Source organism: Lepus europaeus, chromosome 10 (assembly GCF_033115175.1).
Source record: "Lepus europaeus isolate LE1 chromosome 10, mLepTim1.pri, whole genome shotgun sequence".
Classification (NCBI taxonomy): domain Eukaryota; kingdom Metazoa; phylum Chordata; class Mammalia; order Lagomorpha; family Leporidae; genus Lepus; species Lepus europaeus.
The window spans coordinates 67923832-67944621 of NC_084836.1; the positions used below are offsets into that span (position 1 = coordinate 67923832).

The 20790-nt window shown below is 59.8% G+C and overlaps 2 protein-coding genes across 2 annotated transcripts; both read left to right on the forward strand.

Annotated features, from left to right (window-relative positions):
• The first annotated feature begins 5622 nt into the window (after positions 1 to 5622).
• On the forward strand, positions 5623 to 9365 carry LOC133767744 (keratin, type II cytoskeletal 6A-like). Its single transcript, XM_062202182.1, has 9 exons — positions 5623 to 6165; positions 6640 to 6854; positions 7183 to 7243; positions 7392 to 7487; positions 7606 to 7770; positions 8257 to 8382; positions 8608 to 8828; positions 9002 to 9036; positions 9142 to 9365. The coding sequence occupies exons 1-9, from the start codon at positions 5623 to 5625 to the stop codon at positions 9363 to 9365; spliced, it is 1686 nt and encodes a 561-aa protein (XP_062058166.1).
• Positions 9366 to 15868: 6503 nt separating this feature from the next.
• LOC133767745 (keratin, type II cytoskeletal 6A-like) lies at positions 15869 to 19617 on the forward strand. The gene is made up of 9 exons (XM_062202183.1): positions 15869 to 16411; positions 16885 to 17099; positions 17428 to 17488; positions 17637 to 17732; positions 17851 to 18015; positions 18499 to 18624; positions 18854 to 19074; positions 19248 to 19282; positions 19388 to 19617. The coding sequence occupies exons 1-9, from the start codon at positions 15869 to 15871 to the stop codon at positions 19615 to 19617; spliced, it is 1692 nt and encodes a 563-aa protein (XP_062058167.1).
• The last annotated feature ends 1173 nt before the right edge of the window (positions 19618 to 20790 follow it).

Here is a 20790-nt window from a genome sequence, read left to right on the forward strand (position 1 = left end):
ACTTGGGCTGCATCCAGGTATGCGACTCCCTCCTGGTGTTCTGGACAAAGCAGGTGCACACTGTGTGAGCAGACTGAGAAGCACCCAGGACCCAGGAGCTGGGCTGGTCACTGTCCACTGCGTGTGCACCAGCAGCCTGGTGACTGAAGAAAGCATGGGGACAGTAGAACGTTGGCAGAAAATGGAATCGAAAATAAGCTTATTTTGGTGCCAACTGCTTTTGAAATTCATGCATAGATTTTTTTTTCTTTTTAATGATTTATGTATTTATTTGAAAGGCAGAGTTACAGCGAGAGAAGGGGGAAAGAGAAAGAGAGAGAGCGGTCTTCCATCTGCTTGTTCACTCCCCAAATGGTCACAATAGCTGGGGCTGGGCCAGACTAAAGCCAGGAGCCAGGAGCTTCATCCAGGTCTCCCGTATGGGTAGCAGAGGGCCCAAGCACTTGGGTCATTTTCCACTGCTTTCCCAGGCACATTAGCAGGGAGCTGGATCGGAAGTGGAGCAGCCTGGAATTGAACCAGTGCCCTTATGGGATGCCGGCATTCACAGGCAGTGGCTTAGCCCTCTGAGCCACAATGCTGGTGCCATAGCTTTTTCACAATATTCATTTTTTCATAAACATTTTGAAAACATTTCATACACAAGGATTTTAAAAAACCTTGCACCCAAAACACCTATCTTTCAATTCCATTTCGCACGAGCCTTTTAAAGTCCCCTCGTGCAATTGTGACAGTTTCAAAACTGTCTGAGCCACTCCACCACGGAAGACTCCACCTGCCGCTGCAGCCCGGCGCTCCTGTCCACATTCTTCCCACGTGCGTCCCCAGCTGCTCCCAGGGGACGGGGCCGGGTCTGTGGGATTCCCTTCTGAGGAGCATCATCCTATGGCTTGTAGGATTAAGGCTCTTAACCTGAGCTTTTGCTGATGATGACAAGAAGTTGATCCCTCGTTCTCATCCGCCTGCCCCGCCCAGGGAGGCAGAAGAGACAGGGCAAATCCTCTGGGCTGACTTCTCCTGGAATCCTCCTGCCCTTCCTCCATGCTAGGGACATGGTGGGAAGTGCCCGCTGACCTGGCTGCGTGGATGGCAGGGGGCTCAGTCACTGAAGCCATCACCGGCTGCCTTGCAGGGTACCCACGAGCCAGAAGCTAGAAACAGAAGCGGAGCTGGGACTCAGACCCACATACTCTGATCTGGGGTGAGGGTATCCCAAGCAGTCTTCAGTGCTGGTCCAAATGCGCACCCTCCTTTAATCTTGTTACGACAGCAGCGCTGTCCCCACTGGGCTCCCTGGGGAGCCAGAGCGCCCCTGAGCTCCGCCACGGGGTGTGATTGTGGGTGACGGGAGACACTTCCTCTGAGAAGCCATCCCTGTAGCCACCCAGGGAGCTCCCCGCATCCAGGGAGGTGACCTTCTCCCGGTGCTAAAGCAGATTGGCAGAGGGAGAAGGAGAGGGAGGGATTCTGGGGGACTCCTTGGGACAGCTGGGCCCAGGGAGGTCTGAGAGCAGCTGGGGAATGCTGGGTATTTCTCCACCCGACGGAAGATGCAGAAAACCAAGGACAACCTCGAGCCCGTAAGGCTTGTGGGGCTGGGGAGGAGTGGGCTTAGAAATGGATCGCCTGGGGGTGGGGCTAGGGCACAAGTGGTAGTCCACTCCAACTCCCCCTCCATGGCCTTAGAAGCCCTCACTGTGCACCCCACCACCGCCGCACCCACCGTGAGTCCTCCCAGCTGACCGCAGCCTGATCAGTGTCTCTGGAACTCGTTCCCAGACAGTCCCTGGCAGGTGGGGTGTGGATTTTTTTTAAGCTCTTCATATATGTGTGTGTGTGTGTGTGTGTGTATTACAGAACGTCCTGTAAATCTATCAGGAAGAGACACACTTGTGCCAAGAAACTTGACAGGATTCTTTACGCGGCATGTGCAGTCTGGGGCACCTGCTGAGCCCAGCACTGGGTCAGACCTTGGGGTGAAACCACCTTCTGATGGGCTGAGCCGTAGAATGTGAGGTCCCCACCGCCATGGAACTGCAGGCTTCGTTCAGGGATGAGGCCACACCCACCTGGCTGGCTGCAGCCGTGCCTTTGTGCACAGGCCGGGGGGGGAAAGCGGGCAGCCTGGCTCCAGGGGGTGGGGGGCAGCCGGCCGGGCTCCTGCCCAGGGCTCATACCTCCTCTCTGACCACAGTGGTGTCTTCTGGGCTCTCACACAATGCGCTGCATGCTGCCCCCTGCCCCGCCTCAGCCAGGGGCAGAGCTCTGTCCTGTGCTGCTGCTGCTCTGAGCACCTGCAAGTGTGCAAATTTCTTCTGCTCCAGTTCGTGTCTCCTGTGTGCCTTTGCACGGCCCCCAGGAGCGAGGGAACGCCCTGGGCACGGCTTCCGAGGTCTCGGCTAACGCGGCACCAGCCTGCATTCTTGCTTTCAGTTCCCCCACGGTCCTCCCCACCCCCACCCCACCCCCAACACACACACTGCACCTGTGTTCCAGTTCCTGAAGCTTCTCGTGGGCCCCTCCACACCAAAGCTGCTCATACTGCCCTATAACAATGGCGATAGCCCAACCTCATTGAGAACCCGTGCGCCACTGTGCTAAGACCGTCCCACAAATGATCCACCGTGAGTCCCCAGCTACACTGTGGGAGAGCTCCTATTCTTACCCCAGGTGTGAAAATGAAGCATAGCATCCCACAGCGGAGTGCCTGGGCTCACGGGCGGGTTCCCAGGCCCTGACGCTGGCATTCCTGCTGATGTGAACCCTGGGAGACACCGGCGATAGCTCAGGTTGCAATGGGATAAGGCGGCTTAGCTAGATGAGGGCCCCGAGATGGGAGCCACACCTCCCCTGCCTCATGTAAGCATATCCACACACCTGTCAATCGGATGACCCTTTGCCCAGGATGTACTTCCCCTGACTGGGGGTCTGGGGGTGATACTGTGTAACCATGCCCCTATCTGAGTTCACAAGAGGAAACTCTCTCTCTCTCTCTCTCTCTCTCTCTCTCTCTCCCATGTGACACAGAGCGAGCAGAATAGGAAAATCTCTCTCTCTTCTTTTTCTGGCCCATGCCCCTTGAACAATGTCCCGACATGCGCCTCTGTGTGTTCCTCCCTCCCTAAATCAACCCCATCCTGTTGCACATTGTGTCTCTGCCCGTACTGAGAATGCTTCTCACAAGAGGCAAGAGCCCGGAGCAGGAATTTAGGCCCAAGCTAACTCACGACAAAGAGGTTGGGTCCCTGCCCTTCAGAATGGAGAGACCAGAATGGAATCCCTGGCTCCTGGCTTCAAAGCCCGGCCTTGTCCCAGGGTTGCAGGCATTGTGGACGTGTGAACCAGCAAAGGAAAGATCTCTGTCTCTCTCTCCCTCTCTGTCCCTCTGCCTTTCAAATAAAGAAGCCAATCTTTTTTTTGAAAAACAAAGCACAGGTGATCTGCAGGATAGTCAGGGGCCTGGGCTCTTGAACTTTAGAGCCCACGTGCTTTTTCCATTATTATTATTATTATTATTTATTTGAGAAAGAGACAGAGAAATATGAGAGAGCTCCCATCTGCGGGTTCACTCCTCAAATGCCCACCAAGGCTGGGGCTGGGCCAGGCTACAGCTGGGAGCCACGAGCTCTATCTGGAGCTCCCATGTGGGTGGCAGGGGCCCAATTCCTCGAGCCATCACTGCGGCCTCCCGAGGTGTGCATAGCAGGAAGCTGGAGTCAGGAGCCGGAGCCAGGACTTCGACCCATGCATTCCACTGTGGGATGTGAGCGTCCCAACCGTCTCACCCGCGAGGCCAGACACCTGTCACCTGAGCCCACACTCGTAACCAGAGCTTGGCCAGTGCTCTCCTTAAAGGGACACGTCGTGACTGCTGTAGGCTCTGCAGGTCACACCACGCCTGTCACAACTGCTCAGCTGGGCCACTGCAGTGTAGAAGCTGTGAGAGATGCCAGGCCCTGCATAGACACGGGTGCTGGGTAAATGCATAGAGCGCCCTCCCACCTGCAGGGGCAACCCCCATGCCTCATTCCAGCACCCTCCATGTCAAGCACAAGGCCTGCGGCCTCAGGGAGTACAGTGGGAGAGACCAGAAAGATAAGTGCTTCATTCCCAGAACCGAGTGGCAGCACATTCTTGGTCATCCATTGTGCAAGCAGGGTGGAGGGAGGGGCACTGCTTCCACTGTTTGGAGTAGGCTCTCCACCTGCCAGACGCTGAGTTAGCACCTCCCGGGGCGGGCAGCACCTGCCTCCAGGACACCGTGCCCCCAGAGCTTGGAGAGAAGGGACTGCTTCTATAAGGGTCACCCCACAGCGGGGGAGTGCATTTTGTCTGTCCAGGCATGGTTGCTTGTCAAGTGCACGCTCTCACAGACACACACACCAGCAACTGCTCCACATCTGCTCACGCACTGGACCCTGCAGAGTGCCCGGGAACTTGACCCTCACAGCCCTCTTGGGGGAACGGAGCCTGACTCTTGCCGACCAGCGAGGGGGAGAGACTCAGAGTGGGAGCAGGACTCTGAGGCCCCAGGTGCTGAGGCGAGAAACAGAAACTTGGAATTGACTTGGGAACTCATCACGTTCATCACGCACACACACGGCCGTGATAGACAGCTGCTGTCTGCCCCACTACGTTCTGTGCACACCCGTAGTAAAATGGCCCCTGATTCTCCAGAAATGTCAGGCTCGGTGGGAAAAGGAGGGCTGGGCTTTACTTCATGGTTTCCCTTCTGCTGGTTTAAGGTTCCATACGTGCAGCTCTGTGCACACATCCCAGAAGAGCAGACAGGAAAGAGTGTCAGAACGTCAGGCGCAAGCGCAGACGGATTCGCAGCAGACACGAAGCGGGGGGCGGAGTGCACACGGGACAGAAACTTCGTGCAGCATATCTCTGGGCCTTGTCTGTTTCTGTCGTCCCAGGGAGGTTACAGGTGCAAGTCAGCGCTCTGTCAATCACACGGGAGAAAGGCTCCTGGCTCTGTTGCTATGAGCACAAACAGGAGGGGGCAGGTCTCCCCTGGGATCCCCCCACCCATGCCCAAGATCCCAAGGAGGAGACTTCCAGGACCTCCCGAAAAACTGGTTCCAACATGAAGGAAGCAAACAGCAGGCCACTTCTTGCTCAGGCCGTTGGGCAAACGCTGCAGAACCCTCCAGGCGAGACCCACCCTGCGGGGAGGGGAGGCGGTGGTGGAGACACAGACCTGTGTGGGAAGGGGGCCCAGGGAGTGTCTGCAGAGGCTGGAGGAAGGGACAATTAAGACAGATCAGCTCCTTGTCTCCTTTGTTTGAGGCCATGACTAAGGCATGACTTGAGCGAGTACACATCGGGGCTCATTGTGCACGGATCAAGTCAAGGCTGGAGGCAGGAGAATTTCTCCATGACTAAAGGAAGCCAAAGAGCATTTGAATATTTCATACCTATCTAAAATACGGAGGGGGGGGTGTGATGTCACTATTCAGAGAACCCAGCCCTCCCCGCCCTGCCAGCTCCACTTCCAGGACAGGCCCAGCCCATTCCCAGCCTATATAAAGCGCGGCCCGGAGCCCAGCTCACACACCTGCTCTGCAGCCACAGCGCCCACACTCCCGCCCGCTCAGCCTTCTCCCTCCTGCAGCCATGGCCAGCAAGTCCACCGTGAGGACCCAGACCAGCGTCAGCCGCCGCGGCTTCAGCACCAGCTCCGCCAGACTCCCCAGGGGCAGCCACTCTGGCTTCAGCAGTGTCTCCGTGTCCCGCTCCAGGGGCGGCGCGGGGCTCGGGGGGGCGTGTGCAGGCGCTGGCTTTGGGAGCCGCAGCCTCTATGGCCTGGGGGGCTCCAGGAGGATCTCCGTGGTGGGTGGCAGCTGCGGAGTCGGAGGCGGGTACGCCAGCAGATTTGGAGGCGGCTATGGCTTCGGAGGTGCAGCCGGCAGCGGATTTGGTTTCGGCGCGGGCATGGGGGGCGGCTTGGGGCTCGGCGCTGGAGCTGGTTTTGGCGGCGGCTACGGGGGCGCCGGCTTCCCCGTGTGCCCCCCTGGAGGCATCCAAGAGGTCACGGTCAACCAGAGCCTCCTGACGCCCCTCAACCTGCAAATTGACCCCACCATCCAGCGCGTGAGGACGGAGGAGCGCGAGCAGATCAAGACCCTCAACAACAAGTTCGCCTCCTTCATCGACAAGGTGAGCCGGGACCTAAGGCAAAGGCCGGACTCAGAGCGGGAGGGGAGTTTGGTTTTGGCTCTGTGCAAATCACTTCACTGATGGCAGGTGTGGGATTCCGCTTGTTCCCCCATCCTGGGTGGGAAGGGGCTTGGCAGACAGGACGTTATTACTGTCCCTGGGGCTCCTCGGCTACTGAAGGACAGACATGAACTCTGTGCTCACACATCGGAGCTGATGGCCCAGGAAGGCCACAGGATCCAGGCAGCAGCAGTGCCTGGGCCTTTGCAGCTTCCCCCACTCGAGCCAGCCATGCCTGGTGCCGGCTGTGCCCTGAGAGTGGGAGGCTGGGGGCTTCGCTCTAGATCTCCCCACACCCACCAGACACAGGGCAAGCAGAGCCCCCAGGAAAGGTTGAGGGGGAAGCAGGAGATGGGAGGCAGGGAAGCCACAGCAAAGCCACGTTTCTCCATCTTCCCACTCGGCTCCCCGCAGGTGCGCTTCCTGGAGCAGCAGAACAAGGTCCTGGACACCAAGTGGACGCTGCTGCAGGAGCAGGGCACCCGGCCCGCGAGGCAGAGCCTGGAGCCGCTGTTCGAGCAGTACATCAGCAACCTCCGGAGGCAGCTGGACAGCATCCTCGGGGAGAGGGGCCGCCTGGACTCGGAGCTGCGAGGCATGCAGGACCTGGTGGAGGACTACAAGAAGAAGTGAGTGACGTGGGGGAGCGGCCCTGGGGCTGCAGCGCCAAGGTCCCAGCCAGGGTGACTGCGTCCAGACCAGGGCCCCATTCTTGCACTTACTGGGTCTGTCGGCTGGGTCAAGAACTTGACAGCGTCCGAGGACCTCTGATGGCACAGAAGCACCACATGAGAGGGCTTGAGCACGTCACAGTGAGAGGCACCCTAGGCTGCCTGTCAGGCTCTCAGTGGCATGAGCTCAGCCTGGTCTGTTTGTGTTCTGCACACTCTGGGGGCCTGGCCGGCCCTGTGCCGTCTGCTGCCCCTGCCCCAGCCCTGTCCTGTCCTCTCCGAGCAGATATGAAGAGGAAATCAACAAGCGCACGGCGGCCGAGAACGAGTTTGTGACTCTGAAGAAGGTGAGCTGATGGTGTCAGCTGCAGGTGTCTGGCTGAGGGCGGGGCTTGTCTCTGAGTCCCCGCCCACCCAGGGGCAGACCTGGGACACAGCAGTGGGGACCCAGCAGGGGGCGATCCACTGACCTCAGCCCGTGGACCCTTTTCCCAGGACGTGGACGCCGCCTACATGAACAAGGTGGAGCTGCAGGCCAAGGTGGACGGTCTCACTGACGAGATCAACTTCCTGAGAGCCTTCTATGATGCGGTCAGTGGCTCCACCCCCTGTGTATCTGTCACACTCCGGGTCTGCACAGGGGCTCACGCCAGGGTCGGGCCCTCGGAGACCCCCAGGGCACAGGGGTCTCACAGTGCTCTCCCCACAGGAGCTGTCCCAGATGCAGACCCACGTCTCCGACACGTCCGTGGTGCTGTCCATGGACAACAACCGGCACCTGGACCTGGACAGCATCATCGCCGAGGTGAAGGCTCAGTACGAGGACATTGCCCAGAGGAGCCGCGCCGAGGCCGAGGCCTGGTACCAGACCAAGGTGGGCAGGGCGGGGTGGCTGCTGCAGGATCCCTAGGGCCCTTTCGAACCCCAGAGGATCCAGATGTCCCCGGATCTCTCCTAAGAGAAGGCGGGGTCTCCACTGAGCCAGTGCCCCAGTGCCCGGTCATTATGGTGATGTTATTACAAGCCTGAACCATGGTTTCCATGGAGAAACCCACAGCAGGGTTAGGCCAGCGGTCTCGCAGTTAGGAGCCTGCATCCCACAGAGGAACCCTGCTTCTGGCTGCCTGAGGTCAGCCGCTGATGGCCCCATGAACTGCTTCTTGCTCCAACCTGGGAGTTGGGGATGTGTTCCTGGCACCTGGCTCTGTCCAGCCCTGCTGTGGGCAGACATCTGGGGTTGAGGCAGGGGATGGCGTCTCTCCGTCCCCTGCTCTGGGTCTGTCTCTGTCTCTCACCTGCTCTCAAAACCCTACCAGTGCAGCTCACAGCAGTCTGTCTCCCCCCCTCTCCACTCCCGCAGTACGAGGAGCTGCAGGTCACGGCCGGCAGACACGGGGACGACCTGCGCAACACCAAGCAGGAGATCGCGGAGATCAACCGCATGATCCAGAGGCTGAGGTCTGAGATCGACCATGTCAAGAAGCAGGTGCGTGGGGGCGGGGCCAACTCGCTCTGGTGTCCCTGCTGCACCCTAGGCATCGGGCAAGATGCTGGGCACTTCCCTACTCTAGGGGGATGGGCAGGGGTGGACACAACCTAGGGCAGGAGAACATGAGGTGGGGACAGGGCCGATCCCCCAGGAATGGCGGATGAATGCCATCTGGGAGATGGAGATGCTCAGAGCCTCTGCCTGCTCTCCCCTCCCCCCCAGTGCGCCTCCCTGCAGGCGGCCATCGCCGACGCTGAGCAGCGCGGGGAGCTGGCCCTCAAGGACGCGCGGGCCAAGCTGGAGGGGCTGGAGGACGCCCTGCAGAAGGCCAAGCAGGACATGGCACGGCTGCTCAGGGAGTACCAGGAGCTCATGAACGTGAAGCTGGCGCTGGACGTGGAGATCGCCACCTACAGGAAGCTGCTGGAGGGCGAGGAGTGCAGGTGGGCCCGCCCCTCCCTCTGCCCCTGGGTGCCCAGGCTCCTAGTGCTGAGCCAGCACAGGGCTCCCAGTCTGGGCCCAGCTGCGTCTCCCTGGGTCTCTGGGAGGGCCAGTGGTTGTGCCCCAGGCCTCAGTGGGGCTCCTGAGTCTCACCTCCCCCTGTCCTCTCTCCTAGGCTCAGTGGCGAAGGTGTTGGACAAGTCAACATCTGTAAGTCCTTGCTCCCTTCCTCCCTGCCCTGGCGCCCCTGGGACTGGGCTGGGGCTGGGCGCGGGCGCTCACCAGCTCATGCTGTGTGCTGTGTGCGCCCTGCAGCCGTGGTGCAGTCCACCGTGTCCAGCGGCTACGGCGCCAGTGGCAGCGGCGCAGGTGTGGGCGGCGGCAGCAGCTACTCCTACAGCAGTGGCCACGGGCTCGGAGGCGGCTTCAGTGCCGGCAGCGGCATCGGCATCGGGGGCGGCCTGGGCTCCGCCGGGGGCAGCGGTTCCTCCATCAAGTACAGCAGCACCACCTCCAGCAGGAAGAGCTACAGGCACTGAGCCCCGCCCCCGCTGCGGGGCCCCCAGCCCTGGGCCCCTGCCTGGCTGCAGAGTCCTCAGGGCAGGCGGCCTGCCCTGCCCTGGCCTCAGCTCCATCCTGCTCTCTGCTTGGAGCTGAGGCTGCCAAGGGCCCCACCCTCCTCCTCTCTGTCCCCCGCGCTGTGCCCAAGCGCCCTGGTCAACATCCCAGGTCACCTCTCCTCTCTCTGTCTCTTAGTCACATCCTATGCCTCTGCCCCCACATTCTGTCTCTAAGGGGTGCATTGCAGCACTATTGTCTCTGCCCCTTTTCTTTCTTGAAAACTCTAACTGGTCTGCTGCAGGACAGATCCCTTTGCCTTTCTCTTCCACTGGGGCCAGACATCCCCATTCTCGCAGTGGGGTGATCCTGCCTGGCTGAGGCCATGGGCACACGAGGGGCCGTCCCGTGGTTACACAGTCCGTGTCCACACAGTTGGTGTCTCCTGCTCTTCTCTCTGCCCGTGCTTTCTCGTGATTATAATAAATAAAGCAGATTCACAATGTCCTGTGTCGTTTCTTGCTGCCTGGTTAGGGGGACAGAGGACCTGCTCCTCTACCCAGGGATCAGTGTATCCTCATATTGACCCAGGGACCTCCCCCACGTGCTGTGCTCCCCTCCTTATGGGCAATCAGGAAACCCGAGACTCCTCTGGGTCAGGGTCCCTGTAGAATCCAACCACTCATATCCAGCTCCTAGACCGGGAGCATCAGGCCAGCGTCCTGGTCACTTGCACTGACCCCACGCACAGGCAATCAGGGCACGTCACGTGAGAAAGTCTAGGATATTGGAGTCATCCTAAAGCCCGAGCTGGAGAGGAGATGCCATGGAGAAGTCCCAGATGGGGATTCCTGCTCCCACATTGGGTGTCAGCATGGGTCCCAGGGGCTCTCCTTATGGTCCAGTGCTCTGCTTAGGCACTGGGAGCCTCTGGTTATGGCTCAGGTACCGAATTCCAACTCAGTTCTGGCAGCTGCAAGGAGTGACCCAGCAGAGGTACAAGCACCCGGCACCGTGGCTCACTAGGCTAATCCTCTGACTGCGGCGCCGGCACTCGGGGTTCTAGTCCCGGTTGGGGTGCTGGATTCTATCCTGGTTGATCCTCTTCCAGTCCAGCTCTCTGCTGTAGCCTGGGAGTGAAGTGGAGGATGGCCCACGTCCTTGGGCCCTGCACCTGCGTGGGAGACCAGAAGGAAGCATCTGGCTCTTGGCTTCGGATCGGCGCAGTGCAACGGCCGCAACCTGCCAGCCATAGCAGCCACTTTGGGGCTGAATCAACGGAAAAAGGAAGACCTTTCTCTCTGTCTCTCTCTCTTTCACTGTCTAACTCTGCCTGCCAAAAAAAAAAAAAAAAAAAGCACCCTCTTCTATCTCCTCCTACGTCATCCTCTCCCCTTCACTCCCAATATTGCATTCCAGTAAATCTTTGATAGAAACCCTTCATGCCAGGAAAATGGCCACGACCCATGAGAGCATTGCAGGAGCGCAATGTGCTGATGATACTGACTTCTGGGATCACACCCAAGGACAGAGACAAACGTGGGACCTGGGGTGTGCAGCATGGGACGCGCACAGCAGGGAACAGTCAGCCAGTGCAGCCAGAGGCCAGGGTAGCTGGAGGCTTGGGCACACAAGGCCAGGCGGCACCTCGGCTCACAGGTCCTGAAGCCTGAGGGCCCCAGGAGGAGGGAACACCCCGGACACCTGGAAGCCTCCCCAGGAGCTCACCACCCCCAACCCAGGGAGAATGGAGATCCCATCCCTGACTAGCACATGCCCCGTCCTGACTTATACTTGAGATGACTCAGGGTGACCCCGGTGGGGACTCTAGGCTGGAGAGCTTGCCTACGCGTGACCGTGTGCTCCTCACCCCCAGTTCTCACGTCACTGGAGAAATTGTCCAGGGTGATCTGGCACTGTCAGGGCTTGGCGCTTCCTTGTATCCTAGATTCCCCCCACTTCACTATTGCCCAGGCAAAGTGGGCAGCACCTCACCTTGGCCCCGCCTCCTCTTCCCTGACCACAGCTGGGGAAGATTTTCTAGAACTAAGCCCATTTACCATGTGTCTGTGTGTCTGTGTGTCTGTGTGTTTGAGAGAGACAGAGAGAGACAGAGAGAGACAGAGAGAGAGAATTTAAATATAATGGAGCTAAGGCTCAGTGAACATGAGACACATAATATAGACAAACTACCCCAGCTCCACGTCAACCCGTGTAACAACCTGAGACGAAAAGGGCTGAGTCCTTGTGGACGCCCAATACCATGTTGCTCCCAAGGGGAAATCATCAGAAACCCCCAGACTCCTGGCAGACATGGAATCCATGTACGGAAACCTAAATGAGAAACTCAGGTCCAGGAATTCTGCCTGGAGATTCAGTTGGATGCCCGGCCTCTGAGAGCCCTCCTGGTATCAGGGTGTCCTCCCGGGCGGGGCCCTGACTGCTCATTCTCACAAGGTCTCCTCTTAGGCCTTCTGGGCCGTGTACCCCAAGTGTGACCCTCACACGGGGCGCACGGAGCCTGGGGCAGAGTGACGCTGAGGTGCTGCGGCCACGGCGTTCAGCTGCCTGCTTGGCCTGTGACGTTCCCAGCTGAGAAGAGCAGGTGCTGTAAACTCTGACCAAGGGGGTCTTCTGCCTCTTCAACCCGTCCTCTCTCAGTGGATGAGGGTCCCACACCCCCGCCATACCCTGTCTCTACAAGCAGCATCCGTGGGCTACAATGCCCTGGCCAGGGGCTGACTCTCTTCTCAGACCCCTGCTCACCGTCTGAGCGAGAATCTCCCTTGCCCTGCCTCTCTGTCCTGACTTCGATCCAAGTTGTTTCTGCTCTGACTGGCTGTCTCCCTTCTTCCTTGGTCCCTAAAATCAGCAACAGGCTCTCATGCAAGAGCAGAAGCCTTTATGTCCAGCTCAGGTCTGGAGTGGGGACACACCAGGTCCCAGCTCAGGCGGTAAGCAGGGAGGAAGATCCGATCGCCAGCTGGATTTCTCCCGTTCAGGCTGGGGCAGGCGGAGCGGCCACTCCCAGCAGCATTGTCGGCATGGGCTCAAGCTTCCTGTTCCAATGGCTTCCTTCCAGAAACACTTTGGGGGCAGTCCCAGAGGGAGGCTGGTCACACATGTGGGCACCCGGACACAGCCGCGGGGACAGCGCTCGGGAGCCGGCGTGGTGTTTGAGAGGCTAGGACAGCAGAGTGAGAGTTGTGAGCGGCTCTGCAGTGGCGCCCCTTGGCTTGGCTGAATCCAGGACGGAGAGGATTCTGCACACAGCCCAGCTCGTCCTGGCCAACCCAAGAACCTGGAGCAGGCCCGGCCCTGCCTCTCCCGACAGCTCCTTCAAATGACAAGGACAGAGCCGAGCGCTGCTCAGAGGGCCTCTTCTAGGACCCACAGAAGGTCTAAGCAGGAACAAAATGAAAGGAGCAGAGGAACCAAGGCCCTTCCAGAACACTCGCCAGACAGGAGGCGCCCAGAAACACAGGCAACAGATTGAATGAAATCAGCCCCGGGACACATCAGACAGCAGAGCAGGTGCTCTGTAGGGGGTCTGGGCCTCTAAGGAGGCACCTGTGTCCCCCATGGGCGAGCCTGGGATCCACACTGCCCCATCTCCAGACTGCAGCTTCCGGCTCCCGCAGAACCCGGGAGGCAGCAGCGATGGCTCAGATGCTGGGCTTCCTGTCGCCATGGAGCCCTGTGTGAGTTCTCTGAGCTCTGTGATCCATACAGCCCGGGGCCAGCCCCAGCTGTTGCAGGGGGCATAGGTTAGGCAAACAGCGATGGGGGTGTTTCTCTCTCTTTCTCTCTTTCACTCTTGCTCTCATTCTCACTGTCTGTGTGCGTGCCACGCTCTCTCCACGTTTGATATAAGTGAATCATAATCGCACACAGAGAGCAAAGGGACAATGTGGAGAGAACTGAAAGAGAAAGCGTCAGGAGGTAGAGCTCGGAAAGAGCCCTGGGCCCTGGAGGAAGGCAGCTGGACAGCAGCACCAGGGGAAGCACAGTGCTTCGTGCACACAGCACAGGTGCAGGTGCAAGAGAGGGGGAGGGGCAGACAGTTAGGAGAGAGCCACTTGCAGGGTCAAGGGCGTCAGGAGAGAACCCAGCACTGGGAGGAGGAGACACACGGCACAGGAGGAGAGAGCGTGGGCGTCTGGTCATGTGTGCGTGTGCGTGTCTGTCTGTGTTTGCAGATCTTACATGGAGAACCCTGCCGCCGGCCACCTGCTATGTGCAGGTCACACACCTCTTGGACAATATGGACAGTGACAGAGTACACGTGGAATCTTCCCAACATGCACCTAAATACACTTATGTTTTCAAAATAAATGTATGTTTTCACTCCATTCTACCTAATGTTTTTTAAGATTTCTTTTTTTCAACGGAATGGTAGAGAGACAAAGAGGGTGAGACAGAATGAGAAGTCTTGCATCTGGTGACTCACTGCCGGTATGGCCGCAACACTGGGGCTGGGCCAGGTCACAGCCAGGAGCCCAGGGGCTACTGAGGATTTCCACAGGGGCGGCAGGGCCTGGCTTTTCAGCCCTTGTCTCTGCTTGCACTAACGCATAGCAGGGAGCGGGACTGCAAGAGGAGCAGCTGGGACCCCAAGGGTGTCCCTGACGGGGAGGCTGGCCTCACATTGGTGACTTAACCCACGGTGCCACGCAAACAGCCCACAACAGACTGATCCTGTAATAATATCCCATGGCCTTTTTGTCATTGTCTCTAGTGGATTGACATGTATGTGCAGGTAATATGTACCTGCACACAGGTGATGTCATGTACAATCCATCTATGCTTGATTCCCTTACAAGGAAGCCAGGTCACTCCCTAAATACCAAATTCCACCCAAAATCCAACTCATGTATACTCACGCACACTCTCACACTCAACCCACACACCTTCACATACCCACTCACACCACACTTACATACACACACTAACACTCAGGCACACTCAAACCCACTCACATACTCACACACACATACACTCATGCACAATCTCACACTCAAACACACACTCACACTCATGCACACTCACACACTCACACTCACACACTCACACATACAAACACAGACTTACACACACACTCATACACATACACTCATGCATAATCTCACACTCAAACACACACTCACCATTGAGCACACACTCACACATACATTCACACCTATGCACACCCACTCACACATTCATACACATCCACACTCACACACTCACTCACTCACACTCATACCCAGGCACCTGCATCCCACAGGCTCCCCAGGAGCAGCACAGGAGCATATGCCAGGGAAGGTTCTAGAAGGACCCACCAGGACCTGGCAGCACTGTGACTCCCACACATGGTTCCCCGCTGGATCTGAGGGTGGTGGCTCCAGGAGGCCCAAGGGCTGCACAGCTCCTGTGTCTGCAGAAATGGCGCAGAGTTTGCACACAGCCGTGCATGGGCTCCTGCACAGATAACCCCCTGGAATCCTCGCACCCCGGCCTCTACTCGCTGTGTGCATCCTTCCTAGACTGCAGAGAGGGAACCACCACAGACAGCAGTGAGTGCACGGGCTCAGTACAGTGGCCATGTCTGGTCATGACTCTGGACGGCAATGGTGGACTGGGTGGAGGGACACAGGTGCCACTGGGTGACGATGCGGTGGTGGGAGGCGGGCGTCACGAGCATTCTGGTCTTAACCAAGGGCTGCGTCTGGCTTGCACATACGGGTTAGAGGCCAGCACTCAGATTGTCCACGGGCACCCTGCTCCATGCCTGCCCAGACTGTTTTAGCCACAGGAGAACCTCACTCAGCCTCACGTTGGAAATGTCACTCACAGGGACACGAGGGACACAGGAGCACCTTAGAGAAACTCCATGGTGGAGAACTGGACCCACGAGGCAGAAAGGGACAAGACCTGAGGCCAGCTCCAGGCTGTGTTGCAGGCGGGGATCGGTCCTCGGAATCCCAACCTGCTGGTGTCCGTCTGTGCTACCTCTGTGGGATTACACAGAGGAGGAGTGGTCCCATTGCACCTAGAAGGCCTGGTAAGGAAAGGGGCCATCGTTCTGAACAGGGCATGATGCCCCAAATAAGGAGACTGTGATGTCCTGCCTGGACGGGACAGGTGGGGACTTGAGAGACGCAGCCAGCAACCCATGAACAATCGCACTGGGCTGTGCCCCGCTCCAGGCGTCTCTGATTCCAGCGACTCTGCTTGTGCTGAGGTCCAGCCCAAGCTGCAGGCAGAGGAATTTTGCCCGACTCAGGGAAGCCAAATCGCAGCCTGGCTGTTTCGAAACTTCTCTGCTAAGCCAGGTGATCTCAGGATGGGGAGAGCCCAGCCCTCCCCGCCCTGCCAGCTCCACTTCCAGGACAGGCCCAGCCCATGCTCAGCCTATATAAAGCGCGGCCCGGAGCCCAGCTCACACACGCTGCAGCCACAGCGCCCACACTCCCGCCCGCTCAGCCTTCTCCCTCCTGCAGCCATGGCCAGCAAGTCCACCGTGAGGACCCAGACCAGCGTCAGCCGCTGCGGCTTCAGCACCAGCTCCGCCAGACTCCCCAGGGGCAGCCACTCTGGCTTCAGCAGTGTCTCCGTGTCCCACTCCAGGGGCGGCGCGGGGCTCGGGGGGGCGTGTGCAGGCGCTGGCTTTGGAAGCCGCAGCCTCTATGGCCTGGGGGGCTCCAGGAGGATCTCCGTGGTGGGTGGCAGCTGCGGAGTCGGAGGCGGGTACGCCAGCAGATTTGGAGGCGGCTATGGCTTCGGAGGTGCAGCCGGCAGCGGATTTGGTTTCGGCGCGGGCATGGGGGGCGGCTTGGGGCTCGGCGCTGGAGCTGGTTTTGGCGGCGGCTACGGGGGCGCCGGCTTCCCCGTGTGCCCCCCTGGAGGCATCCAAGAGGTCACGGTCAACCAGAGCCTCCTGACGCCCCTCAACCTGCAAATCGACCCCACCATCCAGCGCGTGAGGACGGAGGAGCGCGAGCAGATCAAGACCCTCAACAACAAGTTCGCCTCCTTCATCGACAAGGTAAGCCGGGACCTTCGGCAATGCCGGACTCAGAGCGGGAGGGGAGTTTGGTTTTAGCTCTGTGCAAATCACCTCCTTGTTGGCAGGTGCGGGATTCCGCTTGTTCCCCCATCCTGGGTGGGAAGGGGCTTGGCAGACAGGACGTTATTACTGTCCCTGGGGCTCCTCGGCTCCTGCAGGAGAGACATGAACTCTGTGCTCACACATCGGGGCTGATGGCCCAGGAAGGCCACAGGTTCCAGGCAGCAGCAGTGCCTGGGCCTTTGCAGCTTCCCCCACTCCAGCCAGCCATGCCTGGTGCCAGCTCTGTTCTGACAGTGGGAGGCTGGGGGCTTCGCTCTAGATCTCCCCACACCCACCAGACACAGGGCAAGCAGAGCCCCCAGGAAAGGTTGAGGGGGAAGCAGGAGATGGGAGGCAGGGAAGCCACAGCAAAGCCACGTTTCTCCATCTTCCCACTCGGCTCCCCGCAGGTGCGCTTCCTGGAGCAGCAGAACAAGGTCCTGGACACCAAGTGGACGCTGCTGCAGGAGCAGGGCACCCGGCCCGCGAGGCAGAGCCTGGAGCCGCTGTTCGAGCAGTACATCAGCAACCTCCGGAGGCAGCTGGATAGCATCCTCGGGGAGAGGGGCCGCCTGGACTCGGAGCTGCGAGGCATGCAGGACCTGGTGGAGGACTACAAGAAGAAGTGAGTGACGTGGGGGAGCGGCCCTGGGGCTGCAGCGCCAAGGTCCCAGCCAGGGTGACTGCGTCCAGACCAGGGCCCCATTCTTGCACTTACTGGGTCTGTCGGCTGGGACAAGAACTTGACAGCGTCCGACGACCTCTGGTGGCACAGAAGCACCACATGAGAGGGCTTGAGCACGTGACAGTGAGGGGCACCCCAGGCTGCCTGTCAGACTCTCAGTGGCATGAGCTCAGCCTGGTCTGTTTGTGTTCTGCACACTCTGGGGGCCTGGCCGGCCCTGTGCCGTCTGCTGCCCCTGCCCCAGCCCTGTCCTGTCCTCTCCGAGCAGATATGAAGAGGAAATCAACAAGCGCACGGCGGCCGAGAACGAGTTTGTGACTCTGAAGAAGGTGAGCTGATGATGTCAGCTGCAGGTGTCTGGCTGAGGGCGGGGCTTGTCTCTGAGTTCCCGCCCACCCAGTGACAGACCTGGGACACAGCAGTGGGGACCCAGCAGGGGGCGCTCCACTGACCTCAGCCCGTGGACCCTTTCCCCAGGACGTGGACGCCGCCTACATGAACAAGGTGGAGCTGCAGGCCAAGGTGGACGGTCTCACTGACGAGATCAACTTCCTGAGAGCCTTCTATGACGCGGTCAGTGGCTCCACCCCCTGTGTATCTGTCACGCGCCGGGTCTGCACAGGGGCTCACGCCAGGGTCGGGCCCTCGGAGACCCCCAGGGCACAGGGGTCTCACAGTGCTCTCCCCGCAGGAGCTGTCCCAGATGCAGACCCACGTCTCCGACACGTCCGTGGTGCTGTCCATGGACAACAACCGGCACCTGGACCTGGACAGCATCATCGCCGAGGTGAAGGCGCAGTACGAGGACATCGCCCAGAGGAGCCGCGCCGAGGCCGAGGCCTGGTACCAGACCAAGGTGGGCAGGGCGGGGCGGCTGCTGCAGGATCCCTGGGGCCCTTTCGAACCCCAGAGGATCCAGATGTCCCCGGATCTCTTCTAAGAGAATACAGGGTTTCCACTGAGCCAGTGCCCCCTGCCCGGTCATTATGGTGATGTTATTACAAGCCTGATCCATGGTTTCCATGGAGAAACCCACAGCAGGGTTAGGCCAGCGGTCTCGCAGTTAGGAGCCTGCATCCCACAGAGGAACCCTGTTTCTGGCTGCCTGAGGTCAGCCGCTGATGGCCCCATGAACTGCTTCTTGCTCCAACCTGGGAGTTGGGGATGTGTTCCTGGCACCTGGCTCTGTCCAGCCCTGCTGTGGGCAGACATCTGGGGTTGAGGCAGGGGATGGCGTCTCTCCGTCCCCTGCTCTGGGTCTGTCTCTGTCTCTCACCTGCTCTCAAAACCCTACCAGTGCAGCTCACAGCAGTCTGTCTCTCCCCCCCCGCCCCTGCAGTACGAGGAGCTGCAGGTCACGGCCGGCAGACACGGGGATGACCTGCGCAACACCAAGCAGGAGATCGCGGAGATCAACCGCATGATCCAGAGGCTGAGGTCTGAGATCGACCATGTCAAGAAGCAGGTGCGTGGGGGCGGGGCCAACTCGCTCTGGTGTCCCTGCTGCACCCTAGGCTGGCATCGGGCAAGATGCTGGGCACTTCCCTACTCTAGGGGGATGGGCAGGGGTGGACACAACCTAGGGCAGGAGAACATGAGGTGGGGACAGGGCCGATCCCCCAGGAATGGCGGATGAATGCCATCTGGGAGATGGAGATGCTCAGAGCCTCTGCCTGCTCTCCCCTCCCCCCCAGTGCGCCTCCCTGCAGGCGGCCATCGCCGACGCTGAGCAGCGCGGGGAGCTGGCCCTCAAGGACGCGCGGGCCAAGCTGGAGGGGCTGGAGGACGCCCTGCAGAAGGCCAAGCAGGACATGGCACGGCTGCTCAGGGAGTACCAGGAGCTCATGAACGTGAAGCTGGCGCTGGACGTGGAGATCGCCACCTACAGGAAGCTGCTGGAGGGCGAGGAGTGCAGGTGGGCCCGCCCCTCCCTCTGCCCCTGGGTGCCCAGGCTCCTAGTGCTGAGCCAGCACAGGGCTCCCAGTCTGGGCCCAGCTGCGTCTCCCTGGGTCTCTGGGAGGGCCAGTGGTCGTGCCCCGGGCCTCAGTGGGGCTCCTGAGTCTCACCTCCCCCTGTCCTCTCTCCTAGGCTCAGTGGCGAAGGCGTTGGACAAGTCAACATCTGTAAGTCCTTGCTCCCTTCCTCCCTGCCCTGGCGCCCCTGGGACTGGGCTGGGGCTGGGCGCGGGCGCTCACCAGCTCATGCTGTGTGCTGTGTGCGCCCTGCAGCCGTGGTGCAGTCCACCGTGTCCAGCGGCTACGGCGCCAGTGGCAGCGGCGCAGGTGTGGGCGGCGGCAGCAGCTACTCCTACAGCAGTGGCCACGGGCTCGGAGGCGGCTTCAGTGCCGGCAGCGGCATCGGCCTTGGCCTTGGGGGCGGCCTGGGCTCCACTGGGGGCAGCGGTGCCTCCATCAAGTACAGCAGCACCACCTCCAGCAGGAAGAGCTACAGGCACTGAGCCCCACCCCCGCTGCGGGGCCCCCAGCCCTGGGCCCCTGCCTGGCTGCAGAGTCCTCAGGGCAGGCGGCCTGCCCTGCCCTGGCCTCAGCTCCGTCCTGCTCTCTGCTTGGAGCTGAGGCTGCCCAGGGCCCCACCCTCCTCCTCTCTGTCCCCCGCGCTGTGCCCAAGCGCCCTGGTCACCATCCCAGGTCACCTCTGTCCTCTCTCTGTCTCTTAGTCACATCCTATGCCTCTGCCCCCACATTCTGTCTCTGAGGGGTGCATTGCAGCACTATTGTCTCTGCCCCTTTTCTTTCTTGAAAACTCTAACTGGTCTGCTGCAGGACAGATCCCTTTGCCTTTCTCTTCCACTGGGGCCAGACATCCCCATTCTCGCAGTGGGGTGATCCTGCCTGGCTGAGGCCATGGGCACATGAGGGGCCGTCCCGTGGTTACACAGTCCATGTCCACACAGTTGGTGTCTCCTGCTCTTCTCTCTGCCCGTGCTTTCTCGTGATTATAATAAATAAAGCAGATTCACAATGTCCTGTGTCGTTTCTTGCTGCCTGGTTGGGGGGACAGAGGACCTGCTCCTCTACCCGGGATCAGTGTATCCTCATATTGACCCAGGGACCTCCCCCACATGCTGTGCTCCCCTCCTTATGGGCAATCAGGAAACCCGAGACTCCTCTGGGTCAGGGTCCCTGCAGAATCCAACCACTCATATCCAGCTCCTAGACCGGGAGCATCAGGCCAGCGTCCTGGTCACTTGCACTGACCCCACGCACAGGCAATCAGGGCACGTCACGTGAGAAAGTCTAGGATATTGGAGTCATCCTAAAGCCCGAGCTGGAGAGGAGATGCCATGGAGAAGCCCCAGATGGGGATTCCTGCTCCCACATTGGGTGTCAGCATGGGTCCCAGGGGCTCTCCTTATGGTCCAGTGCTCTGCTTAGGCACTGGGAGCCTCTGGTTATGGCTCAGGTACCGAATTCCAACTCAGTTCTGGCAGCTGCAAGGAGTGACCCAGCAGAGGTACAAGCACCCGGCACCGTGGCTCACTAGGCTAATCCTCTGACTGCGGTGCCGGCACTCGGGGTTCTAGTCCCGGTTGGGGTGCTGGATTCTATCCTGGTTGATCCTCTTCCAGTCCAGCTCTCTGCTGTAGCCTGGGAGTGAAGTGGAGGATGGC

What these genes read in the sequence shown, in the direction of transcription:
- LOC133767744 (XM_062202182.1), top strand. Translation starts at nt 5,623, where the DNA reads ATGGCCAGCAAGTCCACCGTGAGGACCCAGACCAGCGTCAGCCGCCGC. An exon ending in TCGCCTCCTTCATCGACAAG is followed by an intron (nt 6,166 to 6,639) that starts GTGAGCCGGGAC and finishes GGCTCCCCGCAG; the next exon opens with GTGCGCTTCCTGGAGCAGCA. An exon ending in TCGACCATGTCAAGAAGCAG is followed by an intron (nt 8,383 to 8,607) that starts GTGCGTGGGGGC and finishes CCTCCCCCCCAG; the next exon opens with TGCGCCTCCCTGCAGGCGGC.
- LOC133767745 (XM_062202183.1), top strand. Translation starts at nt 15,869, where the DNA reads ATGGCCAGCAAGTCCACCGTGAGGACCCAGACCAGCGTCAGCCGCTGC. An exon ending in CTGGAGGGCGAGGAGTGCAG is followed by an intron (nt 19,075 to 19,247) that starts GTGGGCCCGCCC and finishes CCTCTCTCCTAG; the next exon opens with GCTCAGTGGCGAAGGCGTTG. An exon ending in CGTTGGACAAGTCAACATCT is followed by an intron (nt 19,283 to 19,387) that starts GTAAGTCCTTGC and finishes TGCGCCCTGCAG; the next exon opens with CCGTGGTGCAGTCCACCGTG.